This window comes from Aristolochia californica, unplaced genomic scaffold (genome assembly GCF_029961685.1).
Source record: "Aristolochia californica isolate CCGP_79_NKW_82.1479 unplaced genomic scaffold, dmAriCali1.0.hap1 SCAF_2, whole genome shotgun sequence".
NCBI classification, from domain to species: Eukaryota; Viridiplantae; Streptophyta; class Magnoliopsida; order Piperales; family Aristolochiaceae; genus Aristolochia; species Aristolochia californica.
This window is the reverse complement of record NW_027181881.1, coordinates 1045111-1067316: the sequence shown is the minus strand read 5'-3', so window position 1 is coordinate 1067316 and position 22206 is coordinate 1045111. Positions and strand designations below refer to the sequence as shown.

Below are 22206 nucleotides of genomic sequence, written 5' to 3'. Positions count from 1 at the left end.
AACGATGTTAATGGCAATGATTTTTATTATACAGTGCTTCTCTTTGTTAGTAGCATTGGCGCTTCACTGACTGTCAGAAAGGATTGCTATATTCAGCAGAGCATTTGGTAAGCTGTTATTTGTCAGGGCCTCTTTAATTAGTGACCAGAGGTCTTTAACATTAATGCATCAACTGGGTGGTGTATCAGTGTTGTAACCATCTTTCATTTAAAGGTCTAGGTTAATTATATTTTGTACAAACGATGCTCTTCTTTATGACAAAGGGCGAATGGGGCTCTTCTACTGTCACCCAACAATTGAGAAAAAGGGTGCATTTGGATTACGATGCTGGGGCGTGGCCAAGTTCAAACTCAATGTCCAGTGGGAAGGTGAAGGACTCTTTGATGAGACGAATATTTACAATGCTGCCAGCATATATCTTCAGCTCTATACTTTTCATTGCATACACTAAATAATTCACTTTTGACTCTTTTACCCTCAAATAACCTTTCCAACTCTTCCGTTCCCGAGCGTCGACGAGGGGTAATTCGGGCAACACGAAATGAATCCGAAATTCATTTTCCCGCCCTGTACTCCCGCGTCTCTACTGTCGGAGAGCATATTGCAGCTCACTCTATTTCCTACCGCCTTCTCGCTGCGTTGTCCCTCACCCGCGCTATTCCGTTGCTGGCGCCCCTCTTCACTCCCTCCGCCGCTCCTTAACCGTCGTCTTAATTGGTTTTTTTGTTGACTTTCGGAGCTCTGCAGCAATGCCATCGAGAAAGCGACGTGAGCATCAAAGCGCTCAAGCGGAGGAGGAGAGAGTGACGGTTGTCGATGAGGAGGAAGAAGGGGAAAATTCGAGAGTTTCGTCTGCGAAGAAGGTGAGGAAGGCCCAACCGAGGTCGTCGAAGGCGTCGTCGAAGAAATCGAATAAGACGGATGCGAATGCAGAATGTCGGTTGATTGGTGAAGCGTTGCCGAACAGCGAGGCCAGAGTGAGGTGGCCTCAGAGATACAATAAGAAGGTTTGGATTGACGAAGATGTTCCTGCTGCTTTATCTTTTGATTTAACGCTGTTGTTACTGTTTATCCTCTGCTAATATGTTTGCTTTTGCTTTGTTCTGTTTCATTTCGTGCCAGAAAAGTAGCAAAACGTCTAAAAGGTATGCGGAGAGGGTGGTTTCAGCTGCGAAAGAAAAGTTTCATTTGCTCTATCTGAAGTGTAAAATTTCGGTCTTTCTGATTAAATGACTGATGCAGTGACGATAGCGAAGAACACGTATACGCAAAATGCCATTATACACAAGCGGAAGTTGACGGTTGCATCTATAATTTGTGTGACGACGCCTGTGTCAAAGTAAGTAGCTTCATGAGCTCATCGGTTCGTTATCCACAATTTGGCTAATTTTTAGTTCAGTGAGTTTTATGCTCGTGATGTATATTTCAATTGATTAATCACCTGTTTTCTAAATTGTGTAAATGTCAATTTTGCCCCGTCATACTCACTGCCACAAAACCCCTCAAATTATTTGCAGCGACAGAGGAAGGTTTTTTACTCAGTACAGGAAATAAGGCATGTAGTTATTTATTAAATGATATGACTAGCTTATTTGAGCGGTTTCTTTGCCAAGTTTGAAACTGGTGTCCAGTTTGTGGAATGCTGACATAGAATACCTCTATTTATGGCATGTTACTGTTATTTTTGTCTAGAAGTAAGAACGTCCGTTGCTCGTTCATTTGTTTTTATTTTGGCGTTCCTACTGATGAAAATTGTTGATTTCATTTTTTTTTTAATCAATGGCTATTCTTGAAATGGTTATGTGATTTTGTGGTCAAGTGTTGCAGAAGCATCTCGCCTTAAATCTCAACCCTTAAAAAATTTTATTTGATTTGGGTGCAATCTTAAAAGTGTTGTTTGCCTATGATTTGAGGAAATTAGGAGGGGCAAAAGAACTCAAATTGTCTTCTCTCTTTCCTTTTTGTGGCTCATTTTTTCCTTTCTTTTTCTTGGAAGAATTATCTTCTTTCAAGTTATAACTGTGGTAAGCACATTTTAGTAAACCTGCTTTTTTTATATTAATTGCTCTCTGCTACAGTTGTATTGGCGAAAGGATCTAGTGTCAATATTCTCAAAATTGATCATGAGCAATTGGTAGTCATCTCCAAGTTTAAGGACACTTTTATTCTTTTATATATTTTAGACTTTATGAAGCGGCTGTTGTATATGAATTCCAAGGGAGAAATCACCTTTTGTCATGAAATTTAGTATTTCTTTTCCGATGATACAATGGCCTGTTGTACACTCTGCAAGAAGTGAAATAAGAATGCTGTTGGGGTAGGCAAGAGCATAATTGGTTGCTCATTATTTTCTTTTAGAAAAATGGACAAGGTAACCCTAAAAAGCAAGTTTTCTAACAAGAAAAATTTGAAAGATCAAAAACATATTTTCTGGCGAGTACTTTTAACTTGGCGGAAAAAAGTTCTTGGAAGAGACTAAAGAGAGGTAGAGAATGAGAAAGCCTTGGAAAATTAGAGAGATGATAGATTGTGTTCTATTTGCCTATCATTCTTCCTACGTGTATAGACCGGGATTCTTTTAGGATTATGAAGGTAGTGTTAAAATGAAATGTAGATTTGTACTAGAATTTCTTTTTAGCACTTAAATCTTTGAATCCCCATATGTAGATCATGTGTCTTACTTGACATTGTGATGGCTGTGGGGACATAATGATGCATAGTTAACATAGTTGGGTATACAAAAGATGTGCTCATCTCAAAATACCTGGCACATGTTTTGACCTCTCATCTACTTGACAGAGGAAACAGAGTTTTTACTATTACCACAATGACTTCTAATCTCTCTTTCTCTCTCTCTCTCTCTCCTGTCCTTTTGCAGGCTGGAGATGGAGAACCTGACTATATTGGCAGAATAACAGAATTCTTTCTAGGTACTGATGACAAGGAGTACTTTATGGCACGATGGTTTTTTAAACCCCAAGACACTGTAAGTTCATTTTCGTTTTTCCTTGAAAATTTCTTCGTTTTCTTTATGTGTGGCTTTAAATCGTTTGATTTATATTGTCCTCAGGTCATTAAAGGAGCCAGCTCACTTGATAAGAGGCGGATTTTCATTTCTAGTCTCCAAGACACCAATTCACTTGATTGCATAGTTTCTAAGACTAAAATTGTAGAAGTATCTCTTGATGTATGTTTTTGCCCTTTTCTCTGAACTTACACCAAATCAACTTGAAGTTTTTTTAAGTGGATGTTTTTTTCCAGGTTGATAAGTTTGTGAAGCAAAAGAAAATCCGTCATTGTGACTATTACTATGATATGTACTATTCCTTGCCTTATAGTTCCTTCTTGTCTTTACCAACAGGTAAATTGAAACACTGCTGTTATAACTAATCTTTCCCTGTTCTCTAATAGTGATAATAACTTTTATCATATCTATGTTCCTTTCAGAATATTCAAGAGCTGGTAGTGACTCATCCTCAACAATTTCAACTGAAGTTGTTGTTGATGGTGCAGTTGATAGTTCAAGATCATCTGAATCAAGAAAAAATTCTTCGGATGGCAAATTTAAAAGATCTGAATTAACATGTTTAGATCTTTACTCTGGCTGTGGTGGGATGTCTACAGGATTATGTATGGGTGCTAATCTCTCGGGGGTCCAACTTGTTACTGTAAGTCCATTAGTCACTTGTATACTGTTGCATGTAGGAGGTATGGGTGGTCAGGGGACGGGTTTGAAACCTGAACATGACTTTAAACCTGACCCCAAAACTCGAACCCAATTTTTTTTGAAAAAAAACCTGATACCTCAAAACCTGACCACGACAAAATCATCACCCTAGCAACCCCATCCTAGTCCCATCCCCATAAGCCCGACACATCTCCACTCCATCTCTGTAAACCTAACCCATCCTTGCCTCGTCCCTATAAACCCGACCTATCCCCGATTTGTCCTCACCCCGTTTCATATCCCTGCCTTGTCCATGCGGATTGGGTTTGGGGAAACCCATCCCCAACCTAAAACCCTTTGGCTTTTTTTTCCCACCCCATCCCTGACCCTCGAAGTGAAACCTGAACCCGAGGTTATTGGGTCGGGCCATATCAGGTTGGGTTGGGTTCCTTGTAAAACCCGACCTAGTTCCCACCTCTAGTAGGAGATGATTGTGTCTTGAATTGGGTTCCATAGAATTTTGTTTCAACCGAGTTAGCGTTAGGTATTGGGTAATTATTGTTATCCTTGATCTAAAAGGAACTCATTTTCTTGTGGCTTTGGAATTCAAATTTTGTTCCACAAATTCTTGTATAAGGTGGAAGTCTTTGTTCTTCTCGCTTTTGTCACGAGTATTATGTAGGCACATTTATTATTGCCCTTTTTTTAGTCAAATCTGTTGGTGATTGGGGTGTTGATGGTGGTTCTTCCTCTTCTATCTCTTTGTTTTGCACCCCTCTTGCTCATGCATGCTGGTAGTGAAGTTGCCATTGTTATTGTTGCCGATTATGGGTGGGTGAAAAGTCTAACTACCTATGGTTGGATATGTGCTCCATGTCTTAGGCTAATTGCTGAGAATGGAAGTTGTATATAGGAAAATAGTTTCTCACTTGGTTTGGGCTTAAAAAATTCATTCATATGTTAGTTGAGAAGTAACTTAACTTTGCCTAGTCACGTTGGGATAAACTGATTCAATTTTAATACCTACCAAATTCATTGGTTATGTTTCTAACCTCTCTCTCTCTCTCTCTCTCTCTCTCTCTCTCTCTCTCTCTCTCTCTCTCTCTCTCTCTCTGAACAATAATCCTAAGAGCACATTGACATAGTTTTTTTTTTTTTTTGAATTGCATATTTCCAAAATTTAATTTTCAAAGCATTAAGTTTTCTTGAATTTTTGTGCACTTGCATAAAATAATGTTTTGTGCCTACTTATGTAGAGGTGGGCGGTTGACTTAAATCCAGATGCATGCAAAAGCCTAAAGATAAACCACCCAGAGACTGAGGTAGATCTTTATTCTTTTTTTTTTTTTTTATAATTTGTGATATCAATTTTATGTTTCTTTTCTTTTTGGAACATTTCACAAATGAATGCTTTTTGTAGGTGAGAAATGAATCAGTTGAAGATTTTCTAGCCTTGCTCAAGGAATGGAAACAACTTTGTGAGCGTTACTCATTGATAGGGACTGAGAAGTCACAATTGGGCAATTTGAAGCTTGAGGAGGAAGAAGTCAAAGACAATGAAGATTCTTGTCTGGATTCTTCTAAGGAGTTTGAAGTTGCAAAGTTTGTGGGAATTTGTTACGGTGACTTTCCTGATAGCAAGAAGCGTGGTCTTAAATTCAAGGTACTTATGTTTTTGCAATTTTGACCTTTAATTTATTTAGATTCATGTCATAGCCCACATTTCATTGTACTCACTAAAAAATGAGCAGAGCCTTGGATGAGTTGTTTCTATTGAATTTTGTGTACTGAGATGTGTTGATTTTGAACCTCTTTGAGCAGACTAAAAAAGACTTGTTTACTAGGGTGCATGTGTTGATATGGTGATTGTATTAGCACATCTATGCTTTTTCTGAAGTTGGATGTTCTTGGTTGGTTTTAATTTCTTACACAAAGCGTTTAACATCATACAAACAAATATTATTTATTGGGGACATTCTTTTTAGTCAAAATTTTAAATTATGGTTTGCAAAAAATAAAAAACAACAGACACATTCCTCTCCTTTTTTTTGTATCTTTCTCCTTATTAATGAATCACCATTTTAAACAAAAGAAAATACACATTTGATAATTTTATAAAGTTGGGCCTTTAGTTACTCCTTACCCTCTTGCTCTTTATATGTGACCATTCCATTTTGTCCTAGTTGGAGCTACTATGCAAGGACGCACATAGTATGAAAACTTTGTTTGGGTCTCCTTATTAAGCTTGATCTTTTGAGTCGAATGCAATCTAAGCTTGAGCATTTGTGTCAGAAGTCTTTTCAAAAGTGAAGTGTGTGTTAAACATTTTTGTAACGAGAAAAAATAGAGTATACTACAAAATCATGGAATTTGACCTCACTTTTCATTCCTGTTTCAAAGCACAAACTTAGCCAATGGGAATTTTCTTCCTTTTAAGTCTATTTGAACACTTTATGTAGTTGAAAAAAGTGAAGTTCCCAACCTCTATTTATAATAAGAGTTGGGTTTAATTTACAAAAATGCCCTTACATAAGTGTATACACTAATCTTTCTATATCTCCTATTCTACGTATCTTCTTTACATGAAACTTGGTCCATAGACATTGTTGGTCGTACAAAACAAGATTACATCAAGTCACAAATAAAGATAAGATAAAATGATCAAAATGCCCTTGTACTTATTTTTCAACAATAGTTTATTCTTAATATGTGTTTAAATAAAAGGGCCTCACACGGTGGCTTTGGATAAGTTCTTCCTTTGGTTTTCTAAGGCAGTATGGTGTTTTGGATTCCAGGAATACTAAAGTTGAAACAATCTTCTCTAGTGTGAATAACGTATATTTCAGCAAACAACTTAAAAGACTATATTTTGAATTCAAGTTTCATAAATAAATTTGAATGACAATAAGCAGGGTTTTTGCAGCTATTAAAAAAAGTAGCAAATAGAGCAATAACTTATTGGTAATTTTATTTAATAGAGAACAAAAACCAAAATATGATTTGACAAACTAAAGATAATACATTGCAAATCATCAAAACATAAAATTTATTTCTTTTCACATTCAAGGGGAAAGGAAATAACTTCAAACTTGTAGAATTACTAACTTAAGGCTTCATAAATTTAGAAGCAAAGGCCCCAATATTTGAAACTTTTTAATGCAACTATAACTTGCTGTCTAGATGCTTTAAAGTGTATCTATGTATAATCAACATTCAAAAACTTTGATGCATTCATAAATGTGAGTGACCTGTGGGTGATCTTTGTTTGGAGCTAATTCTTCAACAACATGATGTATTGCATCACCTTCCTTGCCTCACCTACTATTTTGTCTAGCATGTTAACAAAGTCTGTGTAGTCATATCTCATTGATGTAGGTGCGTTGGAAGGGCTACGGTCCTAGTGATGATACATGGGAGCCTATTGATGGGTTAAGGTACTAAAATGCTTTTGATTTTTTCATTATGATGTCTTGTTAATCATTGTTATTTTAATTTTTTGTCTTTTTCTATATGATATTTACCACAAGGATTGCATTTCTGCAATAGTAAATGCCAGGAAAGAATTGAAGATTTAGTAAGAAATGGGTACAAATCAGGCATTTTACCTCTTCCTGTAAGTTTTCCCCTTGCTTCAGATGTGTACATAAATTGAGTTATTTCTCTCATGGTTGTTGCATGAATGGAAATCTGTTAGTGGTTTATTTTGTTAATTGCATTCTAATACATTTCTCAATATGATACATATTGATTTTTTGTAGGGTGATGTTGATGTAATATGTGGAGGGCCTCCTTGCCAAGGAATTAGTGGATTCAATCGTTTTAGGAACTATAGTGCTCCATTGGAAGATCCAAAAAATCGACAGATGGTTGTTTTCATGGATGTAGTTGAGTACCTCAAACCAAAGTATATTTTGATGGAAAACGTTGTTGACATATTAAAATTTGCGGGAGGTTTTCTTGGGAGATATGCATTGGGTCGTCTAGTTCAGATGAACTACCAAGCAAGATTAGGGATGATGGTAGCTGGGTGTTATGGTTTACCTCAATTTCGCATGCGTGTCTTTATTTGGGGTGCCCATCCTACTGAGGTTTGTGAATGCATCTCGTGTGAATTTGTTCATGTGCATGTTTATGAATTATCTTAATATGTAATCATTTAAAATAACTTAAATATAACTGGAGGGCATACATTCCCCTTCGTACAATAGTGATTAATATGGGTAATATGTTGGATACTTCCATTGTTTACATTCAATGGAAACTGTTAAAGTGTTAGGTAAAGATAGCTTTTTATCTTGATCATTCTATCGTCAAACCTATTATCTCTCCAACAATTTTGTCTTTAATTTGATGTTTATAATTGAATCACAATTGTCATTTAGACAAGCGGTCATCCAGATTTTGGAAAAAGTTGTTCGTAGTATGTACTCAAAATAGAACTCCCTTTTGCATCTTGTCTGCAGATAGGATCTCCTTAATTAGAGTCAGAGTGTTTAGTTTTCTTTTGTACCTTAGGCTTTGTATGTAATCAATTTATAAGCAATATTCTTGATCATTTTATATATTATTTTCTTTTGTAGAAATTGCCTCAGTATCCTCTGCCAACGCATGATGTAGTTGTGCGTGGTGGGCCTCCTGTTGAATTTGAGGTATGTTTAGTTGCTTAGTTTCTTGTTAGTTTTGACGTAGCATCTAACTAAATGATTTTTCTTTTCATAACAGCAAAATGTGGTTGCCTATGACGAAAGTCAGTATTGTGAGTTGGAAAAGGCTTTAGTCCTTGGTGATGCAATATCAGACCTTCCTCCTGTACGTCAATTGTATTATGGAATCATGAAGATTGATTGCATTATTGTTGTTTATTTGATTTAATCACCTGCAAGTGAGTCAAATGCACCTGAATTGCTTTATCTTCATGCTGACGTATCTGGTAGTCCCAAGTATTTGGCTTGCCCAAGCCTCACTACATGAACTTAAGCTTGATAGCTTGTTTAGATTAGAATTTCTAGTTTACTCTAATTATTGATTTTTGTAATGGATCCTTGATTAATTGGTTCAGTTGGAACCTGTCCCTTTACTAGGGATAAAAAGCATATTGAGCAAAGAAAACTGCTCAACCTGACTTGCGGTGATGGGTTGGGGCAAGCTCTTCCCATAGAAGGATGGAATGATCTTGAAGGGAAAAGTCCTGCAGGTTCAAGGAGCAGACACATTTTCTTCAGCCCTCATTTGTGGGGTTTCATAAGCATCACTTTATTATATGCTGTGAGACAATTTGGGTGGGGTTGTGATGATTTGGCTGGAAGTAGACAAGGTTGGATTTCATACCTAGCTCTAAACGCAACCTGGTTTCATCCTACCCCAAACTACTTTTGAAATTATTAAAACTGAAGGAAGGGCAATCGGCTAATCCTGCTGTTTGGTGTAATTGCTGAATCAATGTCTACTCAATTGAACTGGTCCCTCCGTTTTATGTGAGACAGAGGGAGGGAGTGGTCCTTCCCCTTGGGTGTAGAAAGAGGGAGGGGAGTTGCTCCCTTCTATTCTCTCTTTGTTTTTTTATCACGGAGGAAGGGTGGAAAGGAGTTTGGCCCTCCCCCACCCTGAAGGAAGGGCAATTGGCTAATCATACTGTTTGGTGTAATTGCTGAACCAATGTCTATACAACTGGTACGGGTCCCTCCCCTTTTATGTGAGATAGAGGGAGAGCGTGGTCCTTCCCCTTGGGTGTAGAAAGAGGGAGGGGTGTTGCCCCCTTCTATTCTTTCTCTTTGTTTTTTATCATGGGGGAAAGGTGGAGAGGAGTTAGGCCACCCCCCACCCTTTTTAAGCATGTTAGAAATGTCTCTAGCTTTTCCTTTGCCCCATCTTCATGCATGTGGGCTAGGTCCCTGCCAGTTTTTTATGGCCTATTCAGTTTTTTAAACTTCAATACTTTCTATAGAAACACCTCAGTATGTTTTCTATATAACTATGATGGTGAAAAAGATGATGGTATTGGTGATATTGTGGAATTTCAATTGCATATGGAAACATTGAAAAAATGCATGTCTTATATATTTGTGCTTATACGCTTTTCAGATAACAAATTATGAGAATCGGGATGAGATGCCCTATAAAGATCCTCCAAAAACAGAGTTTCAACGACTTATTAGATCAAACAAGCTTGGTGAGTAAAATTTTTTATTAAAAATCTTGCAAACATATGAGATTGGTTACAAGTTATTCTTATTTGGATAGCTTGTACTAGCCTGTAATATCAGCATTTTTATATACTCTGATCATTTTCACTGGGTCTCGCATTCTTGTAATGCATAGAGGTGGGTGGCAGCTCAAGTGTTGGGCGGAAAACATCTGGAAAGGGTACCCTTTTTGATCATCGATCTCTTCAACTTAATGAAGATGATTACCAACGTGTGTGTCACATTCCTAAGCAAAAGGTATCTATTTCACTTGTTGTTGCCTTGTTTTGATATGTTGGTTGAATTTAAGCTTAAATATTTCTGATTGACTGGTTATTGAGTTTTTTTATTAGGGTGCAAATTTTAGAAATTTGCCTGGTGTTTTGGTTGGCCCAGACAAAGTTGTGGAGTGGGATCCTACAGTTGAAAGAGTTGTTTTGCCATCTGGAAAACCTTTGGTATTTATTAATTTATTTTCTGAATGACTACTTATTCGCTTGAGATTGAGTATTCACTAATATAAGCCAATGTTTTCCGCCTAGGTACCAGATTATGCAATGAGTTTCGTAAAAGGAAAGTCCACAAAGTAAGGAAGTTTTTCTTTCTCCTTGTTCTTTTAAAGTAAACCAAATTGTTCTTTGAACAACGATTTTCTATTGGCTAGTATAGTTTTGTAAAGGTGATGTCTGGGATAAGCATTATCAAAGCGTACATTTGCCTGTAAAGAGTGGTAATTGTTTTGTCATTACTATTTAAATATACAGCACTATGAACTAATGGAGAGTAAAATATTATCTTTTATTTAAAACTATAATTTTCCTCAACTGGTGAAATTTCCATTGAACAAAGACGAGGAACCCTCAAGCCTCCAAGTGCAATGAGGATCCCACAACAATATCAAAGGGAAAGCACATCTTTGGCTGGTGAGGTAAAGATGGATATGGCGTCATTGGGAATGTGCTGCCAATAACCTGAGAAGAGAAGCTTAATTTTAAAATTTCATAAAAATTGCCTGAAGTCACCATAGCGGTAGTGTTTGTTGGGAAGCCAGCTAATCAAGTGAGATTCTGAAAATAAGATCTTTGAGAGTGGCATTTCTATGTATTTCCTCCGATTATAGTTTGTTTACTAGTTAATCATTTGTAATAGTGTGTTGTATGCACAGGCCTTTTGGTCGGTTATGGTGGGATGAAATTGTGTCAACAGTGGTAACTCGAGCGGAGCCTCATAATCAGGTTCTCTATTACTTGAGATGAAATTGCCTATGCATCGTAGAACATTCTGGCTTATCATTTCTTTAAAACTTTTTGGCAGATAATATTGCACCCAGAACAGGACAGGGTTCTCTCTATCCGAGAGAATGCGAGACTTCAAGGATTTCCAGATTACTACAAGCTTGTTGGGCCCGTAAAAGAAAGGTAAATTAATCCTTTTTTTTTAAAGTGTAGTTTTTGATGTTTTCATGCTTCAAAGACATTTCACAGGTTTATTCACATGTTATATCTTGAATGACCCGCATAATTTTTGCTGCTGAGCTAAATTAGTATTTTTTGAATCTGTGGTTGTATGTTCAATTTGTTTTGTTTAAGTGGGTTTAGTGATACATTATATGTTTGGGTATTGTAAAGTCCAGTTTATTTGAACATGCGGGAAAATGCCATCCCTCCCTTGAAAGGGTAGCAGTTCAACTTGTTTCTGTTCAGGGTCGTTATGGCCCTAAAACTATTTCTAATTTTTTTTCCTTAGGGTGTATTTGTTTTTAGGCTTTTGTGTGTTATTTAGTAGCATAAGAGCAAAAGATACTCCTTGAATTTGATCCTAGCGATTAAACCCCATTGCTTCTCTTTTTAGATGGGCAATGAGTTGTCTTATCTTCATGGATTCTCTAAACAATTTGTTTTTATGCCCATCAATTAGTATAAATTTGCCTCAGTACATCATCATAGCATCCAATTTTTTGCTACCAGTGGATTGATCTTCTATTTTGGAATGAGTATTGATAAGGTTCTTTACTAAAAAATATGCAATCAATACTTTTAAGAAAATTGAATTTTGTATTTGCTTAATTTCTAATTCGTATTTTTCACTTTAGGTACATTCAAGTGGGTAATGCTGTAGCAGTGCCAGTCGCTGGAGCCTTGGGATATGCATTGGGGTTAGCAATTCAAGGAATTGTTGATGACAAACCTCTCATGACACTTCCGAAGAAATTTCCCCGTGCTCTTCATCCGGTTTCTGCAGAAACAATTGAAGTTTTTGATAATGGAAGTACTTGAGCTGTCTCTTATCTTAGTCTATTTGTTTAATCTTTTTTCTTTTTCTTTGATTCCCCAATCCTGGCTCTCAACTATTGCGCTGTAACGTATCAAAACTGCCACAAGGCACCTTTCATATACTGTTATCGTCAAGAATTGATTGCCTCTGGTTGCTTCTGTTACAACCATTTATCCTTGGTAAGTATATTCTCATGCCGTCATAATTTTTGGTTTCTTGTCTTGTAATCCTTAACAGTGGAAGGGATCGTATTGCAGGCTCACTTTCTTCGTATTGTCTTGCTTTTCTGCATAGATCAAACGCAAGAAGTTGTGAAGGATTCTGGTCCATTGCAGGCTCACCTTCATATGGTACTTCTGCTTTGGCCATCTGTTATTTGACATGATTCTGTTGTGTTCAAGCCACGCTTGTTATGCCCGTTTTGACGGTCTATATCTGCGAGGCATTATTGTTCTCGTTGGGTGTCTAGTTTTGGGGCATTACGAAATTGAATATGGAAACTCTTTTAGAACTTTAATGGAATGATTTCTTAAACATGAATTTCGATCGCGTCCTTCGGTCTAAATGAGTAACGTATCAATCTGAGAAATCGAATAAGTTTTTACAGCTGGGTTGGGAGTATTTTCTGAACATCTGAATCGGAATTGTCCATAATTTCAAATGTAATTGTTTCATTTAACATCTGCTACGCGTTGTATATGCCCATTGCAGCTTAAAGCAGAAGAATTAATTTTGAAACATGAAATTGGTGATGATTTTCCGTCGTTTTTCTTTTCGTGAGGCAAAAACTAGTTTCCAGGTAAGAAAAAAAGAAAACCCAGCTCATATTCAGTAATAGAAAGGAGACAATTCAAGTATCTATGCTTCCACTTCCAGCGTTTTACTTGTAGACACAGTAAAACCTCCCGCAACTACAAGTCGCTCAAAACATACCGAAATTAATTCCATCAACCAGCAGCAATTTTCTGCTCCTCGAGATCGGCGGCCTTCTGCAGAAGGCTGTTCCCATCATCGATTGCGAGCTGAATAGGAGACGAGCCGAGACCATCGGCTATCGCGAGCATGATTTTCTTCATCTCCGACCTGAACTCCTCGAGATCGACGGTCCCGCTGTGGTCATAGTCGAATTTGTCGAAGATCGAGTCGTAGAGAGCACTCAATTGCTCCGGCGGCGTGGCGACATCGGCGCCGAAGTGAGTCTCAATGAGACGCAGAGACTCAAAAGCTTTGCGGAGCTCGGAGCGGGAAAGTACGCCGTCGCTGTTAAGGTCCAGAGCGGTGAAACTCTCGTTCACGTTTTTCCGGAACACCGCCTCGTCGTCGACGAAAGCTCGCACCGTCGATCCGTCTATGATGATAACGCCCATTTCTTTCTGTCTCTCGTCTGATGCAAGGTGAGTCTTGATTGTTTGAGGAAGGGAGTATGAGGGTGATGACGAGTTGACTAAGATGGGATATTTAAGAGCGGCAAAACACCGGAACGAGGATCGCAGTTATGTGGAAATTACGGTTCGTATACCGGTGGTCTACTCGAAAAAGGTTTTTAACTTAAACCGGGTTGGATACTTGGATGAGAGAGGTGGACATTGGGTCGGGTTTTATAAAGAACCTGACCCAATCTGATCTAAAAAATATGAGTTCGGATTTCTAATTTTACCCCACGAGTCACATATGAGTTTTTCAAAATCTAACCTAAAACCAATCCACATATGGAATAGAGTTATAAAACATGGTTAAAATGGGTCAAATTTACGAGGGTGGGGGGTGAGATAGGTCGAATTGGGTTGGAATGTTCAATGGTTCAATTGACTTACTCGGTTCTGTTATGAACCGGACCGGAACGGTGGTGAGAACTATGACAGAGAGAAGGGCATTTTCGTACACGGAAAGATTTTTTAATGAGCAGCATCGATTCTTTCCTCCACTATATATGTGTGATTGCTTAGTGAATAAGCGTATATAAAACAATACACGTCATTTTTACAGGTGGCGATATTTGGAGAATGCACGTACGAGCTTAAAACAAAATATCAAACCGGGTAGCTGCTTCGGAAGGTGGTCGGTGATCCTCCCAGCGATATTCACGTGGCAGAACAGGATAAAGTATCTGGTTTACGTGGCTGTCATTGATTCGTTGACTACTGGAATTGGTTTCTCCAAACCACTGCCGGTGGATTCGGTTTCTAAAAACCGTGGTTTACAGCCTCGCCCTTGGGTTTTGGGATGTTCGAGTCGAGTTCCTTCTTGAACCCATCACCACCCTCAGGTGAAGGAACCAGCCATCAATAAACGAGGGAATTGCAGAATCTACAATCTCTTATCGACTAGTTCAGATGGTAGAAAAATTCGACTCCAAGAAAACAAGCTTTAGGAAGCAAACTCAAACCAGAATCCACAGTGTCTATTTGATCAGTAAAGAAAGTAGAATCCTCGACCTCTTGTATTGCCAAATCGAAATTTATAAGAAAATGAGCTGTTGCATATGCTCTGGAACAAGCATTTCACATGAGTTTAGGCGAGCCCCTTCCATGGCTATGGATTCAGAAATGTTTACAATCGGTTTAAGTGATTCACCTATAAAGCGTTATTACTTCTTCATCATCCAGGATGAGGCTTCGGAGCCGTGGTTGAGAAAGGCGGCAGTCGAAGGACGGTCTGCTCGCTCTCGATAGGGTCAGATCGCAGAATCTGTCGATAACATCAGTTTTTTTAATATTTTGTTTTCAGTCACTTCAAGATACGAACACAATTGCATATAACCCAGAAATGAGAAGATGAAAATGCATAAAAAATAAAAGGTTCAGAGAGAAGAAGATTACAGGGTCTCGAAGAACAGGTTTGGTGTCGTCTTCGGTGAGCCTGAAAGGGGGCTTTTGCTTCCCGGTTCTCCCGCGGGATTTCTCCTCCTCTTTGGTAGTTTTCGACGGACTTCTCGTCATTATCTCGCTCTCTCTTTCACTCTGGGGCTCCTCTCGCTGCAGCGCTCCTTTCGGGGATTCTGGTTTCAATCTTTTCCGATGCTTTTGATGAATTTCCGATCAGTTGGGCTTGTTGTTGGGCGCTTCTGTTTCTAGCCCACAACAAGAACGAGCAGCTGATAACGCAGGAACTGGTTGTCGAGTTGGACGAAGCGTTTTCTAAATCATCATCTTCCTCTCAGACACCATTAATCAATTTCTGAGTTACAGCATCCAATCTCATACCATATTATTTAATACCTACGTTTCAACGATCTATCCCATACTAATTTACAGTCAAGACACCGACAATGCTGGTTAGACCTCTCAAGATTAAAAAGATAATTTAAATAAGATAAATAATTTTTTTATTTTTTTGGTTTGTTTCAGATCAATTTAATTGATATTGATGGATTATTAGTTTAATTATTATAAAATTGAATAAAATTTAAATCTAAAACTAGTTCTATAAAGAACATGGATCGGATTGTTTATTTCATCTTTATTTAGATTCCCATATCAATCATCAGATCTTTCACTGTTTGATCCGTGGCCAGCTCGGCCAATGAAATTGAACACACAGTAGACAACCAAACACAGCACCAGTGCTCAGTTCTTCCCTCGTGAGCGCTGTCATGGCGGTGATTCGCATATAGCCAGACAAAGCGGCCATGAAAAGACGATAACAGACGGAGAGCTTTACTGCTTTAGACTTTAGTCGGAAAGGACGGAAGCCGAGGAGGAAAAGGCAAAGAGATGCCACAGTTTTGGCATCGTATCTCTCTCTGTTTCTATCTAAAGCAAAGCAACAAATCGCCTCCGTCCTCCTCCTCTTGTCTGTCCCAGTGTCTTCTCTCTCCTTCGCATCGTCTCCAGATAAAAGCAAATAATTAAAGATTCTTCTGACCTCCGTAAACCCAATTGGCTTTTGCTTTTCCGTCGGTGTTCCTCCAGTCACCCGATTCACCAAATCACATCGTTTCTGAGATGAACGACACAAACACAACACTTTCTTCCCGTCTCTCATCTTTCACGTCTGTAAATGTCAATCCAGTAAGAGTCCAAGCAAGAATTCTAGAAGGGTTGTCGATGGATCCGCACATGGTTCTGTTAATCAGTTACTTTAATTCTCTACCAGGCTGTCTTTTCAAGTTTGAACAAGATTTGAGGATTTCGTTCTCGGCAAAGTGGGAACAGAAACCGGCATTAAAATTTGAAACATTCCCACTCAGTTTTCTTACATTTTCGTTTTCTAAAAAATCCTCGTCATCTCAGATTGATTATGAATCAGAGCAGTTTGTTTTCTGGGTTGAGAAATTAACTGAACTGTTTGTACTACTCAGAGTGTCACATAGGATTCCAAACCAGTTCATATTGATTTATTATTAATCAAGATCGAATCGATTTATGACTTTTTGAGGTAGCTGAGCATCAATCTGGAATCTGGACCGTTGGATGTTGACATTCTGCTATAAGTGATTTTTCCTTTCTTTTTTCCCAGCTTTATTCTTTGATTCCTTTTAAAATTTAGCTTTTTCGCAAGGCTGACCACTGTTCTATTCTCCTCTGTGAATAGACGTAAAATAAAGAGAGAGAGAGAGAGAGAGAAAGGAACGTTACGGACCCTCGCGTGCATGCATGCATGCGTGCGGCCGAGAGGATAAACGGGCCCTTCGTCTTCCTCACCGAGACGAGATCTATTCTGCCTTTAGAATAATCCCCTCCAGAGCAAAATTCCACAGACATATAAAGCACAAAAAGAAACGTCGCTTCGCCTTTCGCTTTATCTTTCACCAGACGACCATGCTCCTTTATCTTCTGCCCCCTTTAAAATCTGAATTCGCTGGCCTCCATGTCGATCGCCTCTCTCTTCGGTTCTCTCTTCTCTGTCATATACAGGTCATCTGATCAGTGGTGCTCTTAAAGGATAATTTGGCGGCAGAGGAAGCTCAAGTTCGGGAAAAAAAAACGAACAATGGAGATTTTATCCCAGATGTGGTCTTTTCTCGGTCTGCTCACCGTGCTTCAGAATGTCTTGCCTTCGCAGCTTCTGTCCCTGCTGCACTCGCTCTGGCAGTCTGTTCAGGACGCTCTCAGTCCTTGCTCTTACTTCGAGATACCGGAGTTCAATGGCTACTCTGGGGTCGATGTTAACGATCTTTACAGAATGGTGCACCTCTACCTCAACTCGTTGGATCCCACTGCGAGTTGCCCGCGGCTGACGCTCACGCGGCCGAAGAACTCCACCCGGATTTCCTATACCGTCTCGCCCAATCACACCCTCCAGGACAGCTTCGAGGGACACGCTCTTTGGTGGACGCACCATGTCGAGACTGTCCAGGACTCGCTCGAGGAGAAGCGGAGCTTCTCCCTCAAGCTCCCCAAGCGCCAAAGGAAGAGCCTTCTGCCCAAGTACCTCGCTGCGGTTGCTGCGAGGGCGATGGAGTTTGAGCGAGTTTCGAGGGAGCGGCTGCTTTATACGAACGCTCGCGATCATGGGTGGGCTTCAGTTCCCTTCTGCCACCCTTCCACCTTCGAGACGCTTGCGCTGGAGCCGGAGCTAAAGGAGGAGATGAAGAGGGATTTGACGGCCTTCGTCGACGGACAGGAGTTTTACAGACGAGTCGGCCGTGCTTGGAAGAGAGGATATTTACTCTATGGTCCTCCTGGGTCTGGGAAATCCAGCTTGATCGCCGCCATTGCTAACTATCTCCGGTACGACGTCTACGACCTGGAGTTGACGAAGGTTTCTGACAATTCGGAGCTGCGGGAGCTTCTGATCCAGACGACCAACCGCTCCATTATCGTCATCGAGGACATTGACTGCTCCCTCGACTTGACGGGGGACAGACATATGCTGAAGACGAAACGGTCGGAGCAGAGGAGTTCCTTCGGTGCGGACGATGGGGAAGACGGACGAGTGACGCTGTCGGGGCTGTTGAACTTCACCGACGGGCTCTGGTCCTGCTGTGGGGAGGAGAGAATCATTGTCTTCACGACCAACCACATCGACAACGTCGATCCGGCGCTGATCCGCCACGGGAGGATGGATGTGCACGTCCAGCTGGGCACCTGCGGCTACGAGGCCTTCAAAATACTGGCCAGAAACTACCTGGGATTGGCGGAGTCGGAGGAGCACGTACTCCACCACGTGGTGGAGAGCTGCATCAGAGCAGGCGGAGCCCTGACCCCAGCTGAGATCGGCGAGATCTTATTGAGGAACCGCCAGGACACGGACACCGCCATGAGAGAAGTGGTCGCGGCGCTGCAAGGAAACATCGTGAGAGAGGAGAGGCTGACAGCGACGGCGACGGAATCGGACGACACGGGAAGGTCGGTGTCGGACTTGGAGGAGTTGTTGTTGGAAGACCCGTCAGGGAGTGTACGGATCGGCGGTAAGCGCCGGAAAGTGGGGTCGAGCTGGGAGAGGAAGGTGAGGTTCCTGGCGAAGCTCAAGGGTCTGACGAAATCCGATTCAGGGAAGAGAGGGGTATAGGTTAATGGCATCAGCGTAGTTATCCTTCGGCTGGTTTGACTTAAGAGTTTTTGACAGATTAGAACTGTGCACAACGGTAGCAAGGGGGTGCGCATTACACTCGCCTCCTTTTTTTCTTCTTCTTTTGTGACTGGTACATGTTAAGGTGATCGTTAACTACAGTGAAATAAATAATGGGCTTACGGAGGATTTGAATAACGTCTTGAATATTTTTCTGTTATCAATGCGCCCCATCCGACTTCTAGTGGCTTGTTGTCTTCCATCTATCTACGAATCGATAATAAAATTAGAGGCAATTAGAATTTTCCTAACAACATTCTCCTAAAAATATTAGGATGTAACTCTTACTCAATTTAAAAATATGAGCAAAAGAGTAATTGAGTTTCTTTTTATAAAATTTATTTTTAGTATAGCATATGTTGGAATTGGCTCTAGCGCCTTCTCTAAAAAAATCGATCTTTTAGAGCAAATGGTTTCAATATGGCATCAAAGCGGATTGGTCGTGTGTTCGAATCCCGCTGCCCCCAATATTTGTATTGACAAATTTGGTCCCCCGGTTGTTAGAGTGGTTCCGTCCACTCTTGTAGGCGGTAGCTTTTCGCACCTAACAGATCGGTCTGTTGAATTGTATTAGCTAGCCGCTGTCATGGTATCAGAGCTGGACACGCCACGGCCCGTGTTCGAATCCCGTGAGAGGTGGTCAAGAATGGGCGGGGTGGGTGTCAGAGTGGTTCCGTCTACTCTTGTAGGCGGTAACTTTCCTCACCTAACAGATCAGTCTGTTGGGTTATATGGGCTAACCGCTGTCGTCCACAAATTTTAACAAGAGTGGATGGAACCACTCTAACACCGGTTTGTGGGGGTTGCCCCGTGTTGTGGGTGTCGCACGAGTGGGTTGTGCCTTCTCTAAAAAAGTTGATCTTTTAGAGCAAATGATTTTAATAGCATACGAGGCTATCCATTTTGTACCAAATGGTTTTTTGTATTAGATCAGCCGTAAACATACAATTATGTATCGAGGGGATAACTTTAAGCCTAATTCGGAGTGGTATTTGATGCAGTCAAAATCTCCTATGGAAGGAGAGCAAGAACTCGAATGGGCCCCCTATCTTAAGTCTACACTGAAAGACCTCACAACCCGACTACGAGTACTCTGTCGTGTTGGGCCCACTGCTTGTTTAGTGTAAGATACGGTCTGTCAGTTATACGCGTTACGCTCGTTCTCTCTCCGCTGCCTCTCTTCGCCTCTTTCCTCCTCCGTCCCCATCACTCCAGCAGAATCTCGAAGTTCGCTTCATTCTAGTCTGCCCATCGAGCCGTTCCGGGCCCAGAAAATGTGGTACGTACAGACTCGGACGATATAAATTTAATTTAATTAAAATCTACTCTAACTGCCTAATAAATGCTTCATTGAACTAATCCATGTTTCCGCCTTGAGACATTCAGCAACTCGTTTTCACTGAAGCACAACGAAATCCGATCGAAATGACGCAAGAAAAGATAACTGATGAGAGTCTGGGAAGAAAGGAAGTTAATTACTTGCAGAACAGGAAGCTGCTAAACTTACTCGCAAAAAGCGTCTTTGTAATTCTACTTACATGTTTTATATAATCAGCAGACGAAATGCAGATAGTAGTACATGAAACCTACCTAAATCTTAAGCGCGCTGGAAGGAAGGCTGGTAGGAGATGAGAAAGAAGAGCAAGAGGAGCACGAGAGCGACGCTCCAGGAAGACCCCCCGGCTTGATGGATTGCACCCGGTTCGTAATCCTGCACGGCGAAGCTATACCGAGACGACGGCGGCACGGGGGAGAGCCAGTAAACCACCACCACTATCAACAGCGGCGACACCACCAGGAGGCGCTTGAAATGCTCGGCGGCTGCCACCATAATCGCCTCGTAGACGATGGACAAGAGGAAGTAGCAGACGAGGGCGAGGGTGGCGACGGCCAGGAGGCGCTGCTCCGAGTACCCTCCGAAGTTCGAAGCGACGTAGGGCTTGTGCTCGTCTGCCATGGCGAAATCCTAGAGGGGAAGAAGGAAGAAGGAGATGATGGATTCTGAAGAAAACTGAATTGAAGTGTCTCTGGCTGTATGCAACTCGAATTCTTAAGAGGGTATGCGTTTGAGACGGAAAATGAAATTATTATTGTACGTGCATGAGTACGAGTGGATTTTTTTCAGTTTTTGGTAAAATAAAAAAACGACTTTTCCATTAAGCAGCATCGTCTTGTCGATGACACGTGGGGGCTCATTGACGCTTATACTGGGGCGGATTCGTGTAACAAATCGACTTTCACCAGCCACGGACGCTTCTCAGACTAAATTGGACCCGAAATGAAATTCGTCTGAGATTTAGTGTAACTACAGAACGTGCTGTAGAGATCATGGTCGTCTCCCCTTCACCATCCTGGGAAAATTTCTCCAAACAACACAGAATTTTCTGCGGCAATCTTTCAAGCAACTCCTTTTCAGCAATCTAAATAAATTCCGAAAATAACGCAGTACGTTTTGAGACAATCCTTCGATTCGTTGCTCGTCACCAACCCTCTTCCCCACTTCGAATCCTCCCCTGAAATTTTAATATCTTTCAGACCGAGATTCCGAGAGAAACAGAGAGAGAGAGTGCTCATTTGTTTTCATGGATTGAAGATGCCTCTCTGCAACTCTGCAAATCGTGATTGTTTTTTTCATGAAGTCCCGACTCCATCGATTCAACTTGGTCGAACAGACCCGGATTTTCATATGTCTGAATACGAGTCCCCGTCAAATAAATGACCAGAAGCATGTGTTTTCATCTTGGTTAAAAGGTTCTGAAAATTTTTTATTTGCTAATGCGTCAGGTAGGTCATCTTCCTAGATTACATTTCAAAATCATGAATAACATCGGATGCTTCTTTTTTTTTTCTTTTCCATCACTATGTTGCAAAAGATTAGATCCATGTCATAATCTAGTAGACTTTTTAACGGAAAATCTGGCCTAAGAAGAGGGAATCTCTCTGTCGCTCTCGTGTCCTCTACTGACCTCTTTGATAGCTATCCGGAATTTGATAGTAGCATCTGGTGAAGACGAGAGCATGAGCATGACAGTTGACAGCTTCTTTCCCATTATTTCTCACATACAAGTGAAGGTCGAAATTACCAAAATACCCCAAAATTTCAAGGGGGGACGTCAGATACCCACCCCTATCAAATGGATTGGAGCTAAGAGAGAAGGTGGAAATGTCTTTTCACAGGTAAACCCTAGGGTCCTTTTATTTCCTTTCTTTGGCCGAACCATTATGGTATCATTTATTTGCTCCTTAGTTTCTGTTCTGGTTAAACTAAATACATGCAGCAGCTCCAAACTGAAGCACACTTCACTGGCACTGCCATTCTTTTCTACTTTTTAGTATTTGTGTTTTTTTTTTATTCTGTACATGGTCTCCTTTTGCCATTAAGTATAGAACCACTGAGATTAATGCAAAGACAAGATGCAGTTCTACAGAATTGTTTAGCTGTTGCGTACACCAATCTAAGCAGGATAAAATCTTATATACTTGGTTTCTGTTTCACTGTTTTCCATCTTTCTCTTCTCCGATTACCTTTTATCTGCATTTATTCTTCATGATCTGTTATAATCCCTAGTA

The 22206-nt window shown here is 40.4% G+C and overlaps 5 protein-coding genes across 5 annotated transcripts; 2 read left to right on the top strand and 3 right to left on the bottom strand.

The window, feature by feature from the left end:
- Positions 1 to 650: 650 nt before the first annotated feature.
- On the top strand, positions 651 to 12306 carry LOC137955541 (DNA (cytosine-5)-methyltransferase CMT3-like). Its single transcript, XM_068802532.1, has 21 exons — positions 651 to 1007; positions 1123 to 1145; positions 1243 to 1339; positions 2879 to 2986; positions 3071 to 3187; positions 3262 to 3361; positions 3448 to 3668; positions 4924 to 4989; positions 5088 to 5330; positions 7043 to 7101; positions 7214 to 7280; positions 7426 to 7755; positions 8248 to 8316; positions 8390 to 8476; positions 9749 to 9836; positions 9986 to 10107; positions 10203 to 10307; positions 10392 to 10435; positions 11015 to 11084; positions 11164 to 11267; positions 11942 to 12306. Exons 1-21 carry the CDS (start codon positions 750 to 752, stop codon positions 12123 to 12125), a joined length of 2562 nt encoding a protein of 853 aa, XP_068658633.1. The 5' UTR covers positions 651 to 749; the 3' UTR covers positions 12126 to 12306.
- A 617-nt stretch (positions 12307 to 12923) lies between these two features.
- LOC137957060 (uncharacterized) lies at positions 12924 to 13566 on the bottom strand. Its single transcript, XM_068804760.1, has one exon. It carries the CDS (start codon positions 13488 to 13490, stop codon positions 13071 to 13073), a length of 420 nt encoding a protein of 139 aa, XP_068660861.1. The 5' UTR covers positions 13491 to 13566; the 3' UTR covers positions 12924 to 13070.
- A 974-nt stretch (positions 13567 to 14540) lies between these two features.
- On the bottom strand, positions 14541 to 15310 carry LOC137957164 (uncharacterized). The gene is made up of 2 exons (XM_068804897.1): positions 14943 to 15310; positions 14541 to 14811 (listed from the first exon to the last, which is right to left on the bottom strand). The coding sequence occupies exons 1-2, from the start codon at positions 15060 to 15062 to the stop codon at positions 14722 to 14724; spliced, it is 210 nt and encodes a 69-aa protein (XP_068660998.1). The 5' UTR covers positions 15063 to 15310; the 3' UTR covers positions 14541 to 14721.
- Positions 15311 to 16881: 1571 nt separating this feature from the next.
- On the top strand, positions 16882 to 18758 carry LOC137955931 (AAA-ATPase At4g25835-like). Its single transcript, XM_068803159.1, has one exon. The coding sequence runs from the start codon at positions 17056 to 17058 to the stop codon at positions 18574 to 18576; it is 1521 nt and encodes a 506-aa protein (XP_068659260.1). The 5' UTR covers positions 16882 to 17055; the 3' UTR covers positions 18577 to 18758.
- Positions 18759 to 20233: 1475 nt separating this feature from the next.
- Positions 20234 to 20593, bottom strand: LOC137956422 (uncharacterized). The gene has a single exon (XM_068803910.1). It carries the CDS (start codon positions 20591 to 20593, stop codon positions 20234 to 20236), a length of 360 nt encoding a protein of 119 aa, XP_068660011.1.
- Positions 20594 to 22206: the final 1613 nt, after the last annotated feature.

What these genes read in the sequence shown, in the direction of transcription:
- LOC137955541 (XM_068802532.1), top strand. Translation starts at nt 750, where the DNA reads ATGCCATCGAGAAAGCGACGTGAGCATCAAAGCGCTCAAGCGGAGGAG. An exon ending in TTGTAGAAGTATCTCTTGAT is followed by an intron (nt 3,188 to 3,261) that starts GTATGTTTTTGC and finishes GTTTTTTTCCAG; the next exon opens with GTTGATAAGTTTGTGAAGCA. An exon ending in GGGGTGCCCATCCTACTGAG is followed by an intron (nt 7,756 to 8,247) that starts GTTTGTGAATGC and finishes TTTCTTTTGTAG; the next exon opens with AAATTGCCTCAGTATCCTCT.
- LOC137957060 (XM_068804760.1), bottom strand. Translation starts at nt 13,490, where the DNA reads ATGGGCGTTATCATCATAGACGGATCGACGGTGCGAGCTTTCGTCGAC.
- LOC137955931 (XM_068803159.1), top strand. Translation starts at nt 17,056, where the DNA reads ATGGAGATTTTATCCCAGATGTGGTCTTTTCTCGGTCTGCTCACCGTG.
- LOC137957164 (XM_068804897.1), bottom strand. Translation starts at nt 15,062, where the DNA reads ATGACGAGAAGTCCGTCGAAAACTACCAAAGAGGAGGAGAAATCCCGC. An exon ending in AACCTGTTCTTCGAGACCCT is followed by an intron (nt 14,812 to 14,942) that starts GTAATCTTCTTC and finishes TGTTATCGACAG; the next exon opens with ATTCTGCGATCTGACCCTAT.
- LOC137956422 (XM_068803910.1), bottom strand. Translation starts at nt 20,593, where the DNA reads ATGGCAGACGAGCACAAGCCCTACGTCGCTTCGAACTTCGGAGGGTAC.